Genomic DNA, 13,616 nt, shown 5'->3' with positions numbered 1-13,616 from the left:
GAGAAAGAACTTTCCAGCTCCATTATCTTTACTTGCATGTCATGACTGTTGTGTTTTTAATAATAGGAAGAAAATAAGATTAAATTTTCCATTTGAGTAGAATAGAGAATCATAGTGAATTTTCATAGTGAATAATTCATTTTGCCATATATTAATTTAACCCGGCTGTCTCAACAATTGAACAATTGAATACTCCAGTATCCATGGAAGACTTTGATTGAAATTGAAGAAGCTACATTCTAATAGTTGTTATTGCCAAGGGCTTGGCTTAGCCATCCATGTATGCCTGTCTGTGGAATGGCATTAAACATGTAATAGCACTGCCTTTTTTTCTGTATTAGAGTCCTGTGTTTTAGAAGCAATTGGTCAAAATGTTCAGCTTGGATTTTAAGAACCACATAGATGAACTATTTAGTAGTGATGCACATAGTTCAGTTGTTGCTATTAGAGAGAATTTTAATTTTAAAATACCAGTTATTAAAAAGTTGATTATTACTTTTGGCCAACCATGCTCATGATTATATCCATGCTTTAATTATTTGAGCTCCTGCAAATAGCTACAATATTTTTGTGTGATATCTCTAAGTAGGTTATTTGTTTCTGGCTACGGGTACATCGGGTAGAATTTGTTTTGGCTGAAATCATAGAGTTAGCTAGACTGGTAGAATCTGAAGCCCAGCAGCATTCTTTACAGGACACTAGAGCTGCCAGCCTAACAGCAGATATGCCTCCTGCCCTCCTTCAAGGACTATTTTGATGCCACTGTAGTGAGAGTAGTATTTTCCATCAGAAATGTTCAGATAAGTATTCTTCTCATGGTTGCAACATAGTCTAAAAGGATTGTTTACATTTCTTAACAGCGACATTATTAAGTGTCAAAAGTGGTTTGAAAGTAGGAAAATGCCTGGATATAGAACTTAAGCCATGGTGTTTGTTTGGCCCAAAATGACCCCCATGTCCTCCTGGGAAAATAACCACACGTTTCTTCTAGCTCTTTCCTGTGGTAACTGGATAAGAAGTGATTGACCAGCCGACTCCCCTATGCAGTCTTTGTGAATAGCACCACCTGACCTTGCAGTGGCCACATGGTCCTTACTCAGATATCCTTACTCAGGTACTAGGACACACAGAGAGCCCTCTGCACTCAGCACTTGGCACTAAAGCAGAGATCTGCACCTTTATATGCTTGAATGATGGGAAAACCATATATATCCATATATTGTTTCCCTGAGTACTTTGTGTACTCAGAAACAGGCTGTGGCTTGTTTATTCATTCAGCAGGCACTTCTCAGGTACCCCTTAGCCCTGTTGCATTGTGAGCTCATTAAAAGTTCCATGTGTTCAGATGTGATATAAAATAATGCAAATAAGCAAACAGTGGCATAATGAGAGCAGTTACTTTTTTTTTTCTTTTGTTTTTTTAAGTAGGCTCCACACCCAACCCAATGTGAAGCCCACTATGGGGCTTGAATTCATAGCGCTGAGATCAAGAGTTGGACAATTAACCGACTGAGCCACCCAGGGGCCCCTAATATGAGCAGTTACTTTTTTAAGACACTATAGACCATAATGGAAAAGTTATTAAAGGACCGGGCAGCCCGTTGCCACTAGCTTCTGAATACAGAGCTCATTCACAATTGCAGGGGCTAAGCCTTCCTGGTTGGCCTTGACCCTTACTATGTGAGTTCCTTTGTTGTTTCAGCATAAGTAGCATGTGTAAAGTTCAGGGAATTTCTCTGCAGAAGTCAGTTGGCCAGGGTCTTTTGTTCCTGGGGAGGAGTTCTTAGGAAGGAGATTTAGGATAGATGATCGGGCTCTGTCCTGCCCCATCTTTTCTTTCTTTAGAGCTTCAATTTCCCCTCTCCCTCTCAGCTGCCATTAGGATATTTCTTGGTAATAAAAGGAAAGGAAAGGAAAGGAGAGGAGAGGAGAGGAGAGGGGAGGGGAGGGGAGGGGAGGGGAGGGGAGGGGAGGGGAGGGGAGGGGAGGGGAGGGGAGGGGAGGAAAGAAGGAAAGAAGGAAAGAAGGAAAGAAGGAAAGAATGAGATCTGGCAAAACTGTAAACAAAGAGACAGCCACAAATCAGCCTTAACATCCATATAGTCACACTGATTGATTAAATAGTTTAAAAATATTAACATCGTGTATGATACCTTCAATCAAAAACTCTTTTTTTAAAGATTTTATTTATTCTTGAGAGACAGAGGCAGAGAGAGAGAGAGAGAGAGAGAGAGAGAGAGGTGCGGAGACACAAGCAAGCTTCATGCAGGGACCCCATGTGGGACTGGATCTCAGGTCTCCAGGATCACACCCTGAGCTGAGGGTGATGCTAAACCAGTGAGCCACCCGGGCTGCCCCAAAACTGACTCTTATTGAGGTAACTTCTATTGAAGTCTATTTGGACTTACTATGTGCCAAGCACACACTCAGTAACATGGTCCCAGCTGGAAGTAGAGGAAAGCAGAAACAATGGAGGGTCTCCTACCTGCTTCACCTTAACATAGCATTTCTTAAATAGCATAATCCCCTGGAAACTGTTTGAACTGAAAGAAAGGGAAGTCTCCAGGACCTCCTTCAGCATTCTGCCCTTTGCTTGGTATCTCCAAGTAGTGTCACATCAGTGTGGGCTGAGTATTTGGATCTAATGATGTTTCTGGCAGGAGAATGAACATGATTTGCAATCACTGTAACTAGTATGGATTAAAAACTATAAGAATAGGGGCACCTGGGGAGCTCAGTAGTTGAGCCTCTGGCTTCGGCTCCAGTTGTAATCCTGAGATCCTGGGATTGAGTCACACAGCAGGCCCCTGGAGAGCCTGCTTCTCCCTCTGCCTGTGTCACTGCCTCTGTATGTTTCTCATGAATAAATACATAAATCTTTAAAAAAAAAAAAACTGTAAGAATATCATAAGGAAAACAAATAGAGCCTGATAGCTTTTTTCCTCAGGCATGAATGAATGTATTACGAACACATCATCCAACTCCTGCTGTGTGTCAACTGCTAGAATCAAAAAATGCATCAGTTACTGGAAACACCCATACAATTTTATTTAAAAAAAATTTATGGGGGAGCCTGAGTGGCTCCGTTGATTGAGTGTCTGACCCTTGTTTTCAGCTCAGGTGATGATCTCATGGGTCATGAGATAGGGCCCCAATCTGGGCTCCATGCTCAGCAGGGTGTCTGCTTGAAGATTCTCTCCCCCAGCCCTTCCCTCCATGTGCATGCTCATGTACCCTCTCTCTCTTGCTCGCTCTCTCTAAAATAAATAAATCTTCAAAAAACCTTTTCATATAAAAAAACTATTCTCCTATATTATCCTATATTTTATCCAAAATTTTTTTAAATTTTTGCTTGTATGTATTTTGGTTTTGTGTGTGTGTGTGTGTGTGTGGTTTTTTTAAATTAAAGTATAGTTGATACTATTATATTAGTTTCAGGTGTACAACAGTGATTTGACAGCTTTATAACCTATGGCATGCTCACTACAAACGTGGCTACCATTTGTCACCATACAATGCTATTATAATACCATTGTCTATATCCCTTGTGCTGTGCCTTTATCCCTGTGACTTATTCATCCCCAAAATGGAAGCCTGTATCTCCCACTTCCCTTCACCCATTTTACCCATTCCCCCCACACATTACACCCCTCCCCCATTGGCAGCCATCAGTTCTCTGTATTTATGGGTCTGTTTCTGCTTTTGTTTCTTTATTCATTGTTTTGTTTTGTTTTAGATTACACATGTAAATGAAATTATATATATAGTATTTGTCTTTTCCTGACTTATTTCACTTAGCATAATATCCTCTATGCCCATCCAGGTTGCTGTAAATGTCAAGATCTCATTCACCATTTCAACCAGGAGGTCACTTCTTTCCTATTTAAAAATGATGATTTTTCCTACTGCATTAGCCACAGGCTTGGGGCTTGGGGAGGATCCGTAGCCCACAGCCTTTTAATTTCTGACTTGTACTCTGAGATCTTTAGGGTTCAAAGAGGGAAGACTAGATCTCATTTTGGGCTTCTATCTCATTTGTACCTACTACTTAATCTTTTCTAGTTAACTTATTTTGTTCTCCAGTGATTGTGTTTAACCATTTTCTCACATGGTAGTTGACAACATAGGCTCTAGGATGAAGCTCCCTAGATTTAAATCTTGACTCTACCACGTACTTACTGGGTTATTCAGCCTCCTTGAATCTCAGTTCCTCACCTGTAAATAATACCTACCTTATAAGGGATGCAATAATGAGCATAATGCATAGCATTATTATTTATTAGTTGTTACTTGGAAGTCCCAGCTGCATTTTGTCTGTTTGTTTGCTGTTGATTTCATGGCTCTCATCTCTAGTGTTTCTTTCTTTAGTGGTCCTTGGTACCTTAATTTTGGTTAGGAGGGCACCTTGGTGCTCAGAGGACTGTTCCTGGAGAAATGTTTTGAGCCCTTGTATTGCCCATGGCCTACATCATCACCCTCCTCTTCTGCAGTACTGCTGCAAGATGACAGCAATGTGGACTGACTATAGCAGGAATGCCAGCAGCATCTTTAACCATAATAAAGACCAGGATTAGCTGAGGGTTTCTAACTAGATGCCCAACTCTTTCCTATTTCCTCGTGTCCATTCATTGAACACATCATCCAGCTCTTGCTATGTGCCAACTGCTAGGATCAATAAGAGTCAAAAGTAGCTCCAAATTCTTAGGGACTCACAGATCCTTGGTGAAAGATAGCCATGGGCATAGCTGACAAGCATGTCCTGGGCATTAAGATGTCCCCCAGTGTGTGCCAGCTGCGTTAGCCTCAGTGGGGAGCTTGTTAGAAACAATATCTGAGGGTGTTTTACAAGAACCACAGTGTTCATGTGGATAATGCCTGGTGACAGATCCCCCAGGGCATGTGGATGTTTGTTTCTCTTGGACCCTGCCAACCAGTCCTCTATTTCTGAAGCAGTGTTTACAGACACAGTCTGCCGGGAAGGCTGCTCCAGCAAAGACTGTGTCACTGCTCTGGGGAATGTTTTCTAGAGCTTCCAGAAATGCCTCAAAACTCAGGACTGGCACAGCAAGTGACTGCTTTGCTGTTAGAGCTCTTAATATGAAGGGCCAGGAGCGACCCTGGCAAACGCAGGGCTGACGTGTGTGGGAACAGTGGGAGTGACCCTGGCAGGGAAGCAGGGGAGGCCTGGATATTGTTTCTCCGTCCCCTGCCCTGCTACTCTCTGCCCCGGGCTTGGAGCTCTCAGGCACCCTGGGATGGCGTTCCCGGGCAGGGTGCACCCTTGTGTTATCCCAGAGAATGAAGAAATCCCCCAGGCAGTCCTTAACAGTGTCCACCAGGCTAATGGCAATGAAGACGAGCGGGCTGTGTCCAAATTACAGCGCAGGCACAGTGACGTAAAGGTCTACAAGGAGTTTTGTGACTTTTATGCAAAATTGTAAGTGTCTCCTCTCCTGGAAGAGGAGCTCCTATCTTCCAGATCTAGTCTGCTTGGGCTTTGAGTTCAGTAGCCATTGATAGTTTTATTTCCTCGACTCTGAGCAGGGGCATTCCAGAGTGATGGAGGGGAGGGAGGCCTATTCCAGCAGGCGGGGAGATACACCAGATGAGATGCAGAAGTAAAGGAAAATGCTGCCTTTAAAGTAATAGTAGTAATGTCTTTGTGTTCAGTAGGTTCCTCATAATAGTACATTTTCATTATGTAGTCCAAGGGGGAGGCTTAGAGTTGCTGCTGGCAGGGTTTATAATAGAAAGATTGTATACTCTTAAACTTCCCACAGATGACAAGTTGGTTGAGGGAAACAGTAAAACTGAATTACAGACTGTTGATAAAGATACACATTTTTGTTAGGTTTAACAGCAATTTGAGGTAGGCAAACTGGATTTCTTAATATTGTCTTAAGGGGATTGAATCAATAAATAAGAATGTTGTGTATTTAGCAAATGTAGGTGTGTGTGTGTGTGTGTGTGTATATATATATGCCATATATATGCCATTAACTCTAAAAAGTCTAATTCATGTTATTAAATGAGTTTTAGCAAACAATTTTAAAAAGTAGTGCAAAGTAGTAGTTAGACTCATGGAAGATTGTTGATCTTCCGCAAAGTCATAAGCTTAGAATTAACTGCAAATCCTCAATTTGTCAATTATGAGTTAAGGGGAATTTAACTGACCTGATTCTCTATTTCCATTAATCTATTATGTGTGGTATTATAACAGATGTCCTCTGTTTTCACGACTTATAAAGAGTTCTGTTTAAATGTAATTGGGCAATTATAATTATACTGTAACCAAAATGCTCTGTGGACTCTTAAGATGCTTTTTGGATTTACACATTTTTTTCGTTTTGATGCCAGCAAATTTGTTTTACATACTTTTAACAGTGAGACACTTGAAAAAAAGCCCAGTGATACCAAGTTTTCTGTGTATGGTTCATCTGTAGAAGTGGATTGGGTAAATCAGTTATTACTGGCCAAATGTGAAGGTTCTGTACTAAAGGCTTCTACATATATATTTCCCAACATATATATTCTTTATCATCAATACTTCTTAGCAAAAATCCTTTTTTGAAAAATTAGCCGACTAATTATAACTAGCCAGATGACAGTTGTAACTATCATTCATGACTTCTAAAATGTAACTTTTATATATAAAAAACAGTTATAAACAAATGCATAGGTCACTGTAGATTCATCATCAGTCATAACAGACTACGTTTATGGTAGAGATGTTGGTAGCAGGGGAGGCTTGCACGTGGGGATGAAGGGGAACTCGACTCCTTTTGCCTCAGTTTCACTGTAAACTTAAAACTGCTCAAAAAAACAGTCAATTGAAAGAAATATATAGTGCCAGAGGGTCAAAGACAAGAAAGGAAAGTTAATGTAAACAGTTCAGTAGGTTAGTGAGATTATTAGGGGTTCTTTCCTGAAAGTTTCCTCTAATGTAGTTTCTTTTCTTATCCTGCTTGTTATTAAAAGGAATACTTCTTCAAAAATACATATTATCTCCAAAGCTAGTTTATTTTTCCTGTGTATGAGAAACTGTCTACCTATTTTCTCACTATTTCAGTATTTGAATTAGAATATAAACAGTGTTTAGTACAATGAGTAGGAAACAGGTGACAAATGCTTTGATATTAGGACTGCTTTCCACTCTTAAGGGCAGCCCAGGTGGCTCAGCGGTTTAGTGCCGCCTTTGGCCCAAGGCGTGATCCTGGAGACCTGGAATCGAGTTCCGCATCGGGTTCCCTACGTGGAGCCTGGTTCTTCCTCTGCCTGTGTCTCTGCCTCTCTGTGTCTCTCATGAATGAATGAATGAATGAATGAATGAATGAATGAATGAATAAATAAATAAATAAATAAATAAATAAATAATAAAAAGGTATTGAGGTCTGCAGAGAGCTTTTGCTTATCAATATTTACTGAAAATACAAACTAAGAACAAAATTAAATATGTATTCATTTGAGATACATAAACTCATTATGCATTTATTCATAAGTGTTAATTTTTATGAAAAATAACTCTTTCCAAAATGAAAAAAGTTTGGTGGGAAAAGTGGCATTGAATTACATATTTTCAAATCTTCATTAATGACAGTCTAAGACAGTTTCTCAGTTCTGTTTCTGCATTTATCTTAGTGTTATATGTTGCCTTAGATATATATACAAAGAAAATAGGCCTCCCACAGATGCAGGTGGAAAAAGGACCTTTTGAACCCCTAAATGGGTCACAGTGACCCCTATACTTTGAGAACTACTTGATCTAGATAATGGAGCAGGATATTCCAGAATGTTCTTCTCTTCCTGCTTTTTGAGAGTTCTGTGAAAATTATAAGGATCTGGTGAATCTTTTGAGAGGATTCAAAATTAATAATGATGCCTTTATATTTGGGTAGCATCTTCTGGCTTTCAGAGTTATATACTTTTTAAAAATTTTTTCCTCGAAACGATATTAGGGCAGGTGTTGGTTTACCATACTTCATCCAGGGACACCTGCAGATTTTGATTAGGAGAAAGGGGAAGTGCAGACCCTTCCAAGAGCTTTGCTAAAACTGCTACAATTCATCTGGCTTATGCCAAAGCCACATGAAGAAGGGAATGTGACGCATTTCTCTCCATAACCCACAGTAATTTTAAAATGACAAAGTAGAAAATTTATTTTAGTATGAGACTTAGGCCAGATTTGCCAAGCACTGAGGCTGCCTCTCTTCCTTTTTTTTTTTTCTTTCTTTTTTTTTTTTTTTTTGTGATGTTTTAATTCTATATTTAAACCTATGAAGTAAAGTTGAGGTGTGAGTTGATATGTGGTTATGAATGTGGTACTTCTACATGGGGCTCATTATGGAAAGGCTACAGAATAGCAATACTATTCTTTGAAACATTTGGGACAAGAAGGCAAAGGTATCTTCCACTGGGGTGGGATGGAGGTGAGACAAGGTATGTGTGAGCCCTTCTGCTAAGGAAACAGGAAAACTGAGGGGACAAGGCAGTTAATCTGTCTGTAAGATGAAAACTCCTCACCTGCCTGATAGGGTGGCTGTGAAGATTCTAGAGAATGTTGGCCATAACTTTTTGAGGTGGATTGACTCAATATCTGGGTGGTACAGGCTGCACCAGGCAACTAGACACACAGGTAGAGCTTGTACTCTCATTGGGCATCTGAAAATAAACTTGCCAATTGTGAAGAACAAACTGGCCAACAATGACTCTGGTTAGGTGACCTTCCCCACTTCAAAGCCTTTTAGAATGAAGCAGTTCTTTATGTGAAACTCAGGGCTTGTTAGAACGAAATAATTATCTGAGTATATACTTTTCTTCTTCCAGACTCCACAAAGGTTAGTTAGGATGCGGGTCCATTTATCAAGTGCCTCTTGTATGTTTCACGGTGCAGTGGATTGACAGCAAGCGAGAGAGACCAGGTCACTGGGGTCATCGGTGGTAATGTGACTGCCTGATGTGCAAAGTGTGATGGTGTCCCTATCACGTCCTCTTGAATGTTCAAAATTGATACCGTAATCCGGTTGTGATTTTATGAACAGGGACTCTGGATTCTGGTCCTATGTCTTCCCCTAACTACTGAGCTTCACCATGTCACAACATTGGGCTGGTCACTCCAATTCCCTGAACCTCCTGTGTCATGTCCATAAAAGGATCTTCACAATGTATCCTGTGACTTTAAGAAACAACTTACAATGTTAGCGTTCAATGCTTGTTTTACCAATGAGATTACAGGATTAAGGCAGTCTGGTTTAAGAACTACTTGCGGGCAGCCCAGGTGGCTCAGTGGTTTAGCGCCGCCTTCAGCCCAGGGTGTGATCCTGGAGACTTGGGATCAAGTCTGCATCGGGCTCCATGCATGGAGCCTGCTTCTCCCTCTGCCTGTGTCTCTGCCCCTCTCTCTCCCTGTGTTTTTCATGAATGAATGAATGAATGAATCTATCTTTAAAAAAAAAAAAAAAAAAGAACTACTTGCAACAGTTGCTTTCAGCAGGATCTAACCAGAGAGATAACCTGTGTCAGGATTCGGTGTTCAATTGACATGCAGTTTAGATTCTGTCCTCAGAAGGGAGAGATAGTGGCCTGGAGATGGTGACCTGTGGATATTTTAATTAGGCTGCTTATTTAAGCTGTAACCTCAGGCTCCTTCCTGGAGGGCAAAGCTTGGCTTCTGTCTCTATCCCTAGTTCCTCACAGGAAGTAGGTACTCACAGTATATTTAGCAAGAAGAATGTCAGAAAGGCTAAAGAAAAAGAATCCAAGCAGGAGGCTCTTTGAACACCCACAAAGAGGTGGGAGCAGTTTGAGTTCTTAAGACACAAGAAATTGGGCTTTACGGCTACAATATGATTTTTGTGATCAGATAGAATGTTCTCCTCAGTTCTTCATGTCATTTGGTCTGAAGTCTAAGAAAAGGTAGACAGTCTGTGACTCCCTGTCCTTTGTGTATTACAGCAACATGGCCAATGCTCTGGCCAACGCCACCTGTGAACGCTGCAAGGGGGGCTTTGCACCCGCCGAGAAGATAGTAAACAGTAACGGGGAGCTGTACCACGAGCAGTGCTTCGTGTGTGCTCAGTGCTTCCAGCAGTTTCCAGAGGGACTCTTCTATGAGGTGAGTCAGCCCAGACAGAAGCACAGGGCACTGTTTCCTCTGCCCTTCCCCTTGTTTTGAGGCATTCTTCTTTGCTTTAAATTTTGGTGTGAAAATTGTATTGAAGTATATGGTATTTGAGCGATGGCTCATGTGCAGAGTGCCCTGACAGATGCCCCCCATGTATATTGTTCAGTCCGCCTCCCTCCTTCAGAACCCTAAGTACCTTGTGATTCCACCTGTCAGACCTGCACACATCAGCAGAGTCCTTTTATAAACATTAGCCACAGGTTTTTTGGCTTTTCCACTCAGGTCCCCACTTGTATGCCCCCTACACATGCCTTACTAATAATGCCTGCCTCTGTCTTTCCCCAACTCAGAGCACCATGAAATATCTTCTCTAAAGCAGGGCATCCATTACCTACCTACCTTTCATGCAACGAGTAGGAGCTTCCATGCATTTATTTGCTAAGGAGGATTTTGTTTGGTTATTTTGGAGGGATAGTCTGTCCATATTAAGCTATACTATGTATCTTCTTTTCCAAAATCTTTTCCCTTTTTTTAAGATTTTATTTTTTTAAGTAATCTCCATACCCAATGTAGGGCTCAAACTCACAACCCTGAGATCAAGAGTCACATGCTTCCCCAACTGAGACAACCAGGTACCCCTCAAATTCTTGTTCTTGATTCTCCTGTGTTACCTCATGGTGTCTGTACTTCCTTTGTATTTCTTCTTACCATCACTGAAACCCCTTCTCACAGAATATGTCTGTTTAGGGGGCTAGTCTATGGAGGCGTGTGTGTGTGTGTGTGTGTGTGCGCGTGCGCCCAGTTAGATAGTATACTTTTACCAGCTTATTCCTTACATACTTATATATGTGTGTCTCTCTACAATAATATACGTACATAGAATTATGGTATAGCCAGAAATGGCTGCGCTTTGATTTCTTCTTTGCCTAGCACATTTTTTAATTTCCCTCTTTTAAAAGCCATTCCTGAGGAAGGAAAGGTAATTTTTAACAGTCATTAGTAAGTCAATTGTTTGCCACTCAGACCACATTTTCCCATAGAAACAATGCCTCCTGAGAGACAGGTTTCCAGCCCAGCCTGCAGAAAAGCTATTAAGCCCATCATATGCTCATAACATACAAAACTGCCCTGTATATAATAACATAACAGCTTTAAGAGATTTGATTAGGGAGCACTATTTTATTCACCAGAACATATTTTTGAGCTCCTGCTGTATCCTAGAAGCTGCATTCCCCACTCTAAAAACCCTAGCAAGAGGAACAGGAATCCTTGTTCTCTTTGCTTTCATTTCTTCCTCTTTCCCTGGGCAGGGAGATCTCTTTTTCTGTCAAAGGTCATGGCATTGAGCTGGGAATGGCAAGTGACAGTCAAGAGAGGCACAGTAGGAGGGAAGGCAGGAGGCGGCTGGAGCAGGGGCTACACCTCTTGACATCAAGGTGACAGGTCCCCCTGAAGACTGTGGGAGAGGCTGCCAGTGGTAATGAGGAGAGTGACAGATTCCTGAAGAAGAAAAGGAAATCTCTAGGGGTCTGGGCAGCAGGGAGAGAAAGGGAGCAAGGGCAAGAAGGGTGGTCCTCAGTCGGGAGTAAAAGGACAAGACCTGCTTCTGTGTCTTGATGGAACACTCAGGTTCTCAGGTCAGCACAGCAGGGGCGTGCCAGGAGGTGACTTAAGAGAGTCAGGAGTCTGCCTCCTGAGGAAATGAGCCTTCATACTCTGTCAATCCCAACCTTACCCCTACGTTTTTCCCCCACTCTAGGCCCACAGAGGTTGAAAAGTCCCTGTAACACAGCAGATCTGTGACACAAATGGGATTAGAACTTAGTTTGGTTACTAATGCCCAATATGGTATTCTTTCCCTTGAATATTCTTTTCAAATCTAAGATTTTTTTTTATTTTATTTATTTATTCATGAGAGACACACACAGAGCGAGAGATTGAGGCAAAGACATAGGCAGAGGGAGGAGCAGGCTCAATGTGAGGAGCCTGATGCAGGACTCCGTCCTCGATCTCAGGATCAGGACCTGAGCTGAAGGCGGCGCTCAATCACTGAGCCATCCAGGTGTCCCAAATTTAATATATTTTTATTAAAGTGAGTAGTTATGGCAGAAGCCTTAGGAGAGAGTCAGGGGAGCAAAAAAAGGACCCAAAAGAGAAAGACAGAGTTTGTGTTTCCAAACATTAATTCCATATTATATGGTCGGTTTGCCGAGCACTTTGGAATTCATAATGTTGTCAAGCATGATCACCCCCTAAGGTCCTGGTTCTTCATCTGCAGCCTGTCAGTTGCCAGGCCACTTGTGCTTAGTCAGAGGGAAAGCTCTGTGAGAGCTTTTGGCAGAACAGAATAAAGCATGACTCACACTTGTCCTCCTGCCCACCTCTTACTCCTCTTCACTTGTGGACTATAAATATGCTCCCTGGATCTGTCTGATATTATTCCAGAACGTTACGAATACTTAGAACTTGTCTATTAATGGGCTGTTGCCCAGGTTAAGGTCCTTGGGATCCTGAGGAAGATTGCTATTTTAGCTATGCTTATCATCAAAACCCCATTTCCAAGGCCAGAAATTTGTAAACCTGCACGTGGAAAATCCAGCCTTTCCTTTAGTTGAATGATATTAGAGAGAAAGCTATCCAAGGCTTCCAAGAAATAGTCTGTATTTTCAGTTATTGAAAAGGAAGCCCCAAAATTTACCTGGCTTGCTTTTCCATGTGAGACACACGTACATACATTAGTCTTGCTGTATCTAATAATAGCAAATGTGGGGTGGCTGGGTGGCCCAGTCAGTTAAATGACCAACTCTTGATTTTGACTCAGGTTATGATCTCAGCATCATAAGATCAGGCTCATGTCAAGCTCCACGCTCAGGAGTCTGCTTCCTCTGCTCCTCCCCTGACTCCGCTCTCACTCTGTCTCTGAATAAATAAAATCCTTTAAAAAACTAATAGTAAATGTGTCCTTTCCACTCTACAGCTTTGATATTGCTTTTGTCTTATTATTAAAACATCATCTTTCCCTTATTTCCATAGTCCCTACTCTTTTCTCCATAGGATTAGTTCTGAAGACTTCTACGTGGGTTCTCTGCACTTACTTCCCCTTGAAAATGGGATTCACTTTTACTGTGGAATGTCTGATACTTTGGATCAGATGGCCAGGATGCTCCTCCCTATGGCCCTGAAGGCGAATCTAGCACTACACTAGTTTCCTACCCACTCACAAAGATGTTTGTCTGGAGGTAAGCTGACTGAGCTCAGCTATTTCTGGCTCATCTGCAGCTCCTCTTAAGCATGAGTTAGCAGCATCCAGGTTTATTACCTGCATTGGCTCCTTAACTCAAGATGAACTTCAGTCCCACCAGATCATGTGGTTCAGCTAGTGAACTTAAAGTTTGCCATCAAGACTGTAATCCATCACCACCAAAGAATAAAAAGTTGGTCTCATGATTCTTGGGCTCCATAGCTTCTGTCATCAATGACTGCTTTACTCAGGGTG

The 13,616-nt window shown here is 41.6% G+C and overlaps 1 protein-coding gene across 9 annotated transcripts in view; it reads left to right on the top strand.

Moving 5' to 3' along the window:
* LIMS1 (LIM zinc finger domain containing 1) overlaps nucleotides 1–13,616 on the top strand; it is a 146,955-nt gene that overhangs the window by 111,900 nt on the left and 21,439 nt on the right. For 7 of the 9 annotated variants that reach the window (XM_077914860.1, XM_077914861.1, XM_077914863.1 and 4 more), the window contains exon 2: nucleotides 9,952–10,111. In XM_077914860.1, coding sequence (XP_077770986.1) covers nucleotides 9,952–10,111 — 160 coding nt within the window. Of the gene's footprint in view, nucleotides 1–5,194; nucleotides 5,438–9,951; nucleotides 10,112–13,616 lie in introns of those variants that run through there. The other 2 variants (XM_077914856.1, XM_077914857.1) reach the window with 2 other exon arrangements.

The sequence above is a fragment of the Canis aureus genome, chromosome 11 (genome assembly GCF_053574225.1).
Source record: "Canis aureus isolate CA01 chromosome 11, VMU_Caureus_v.1.0, whole genome shotgun sequence".
NCBI classification, from domain to species: Eukaryota; Metazoa; Chordata; class Mammalia; order Carnivora; family Canidae; genus Canis; species Canis aureus.
This window is presented reverse-complemented; position numbering and strand designations above follow the sequence as displayed.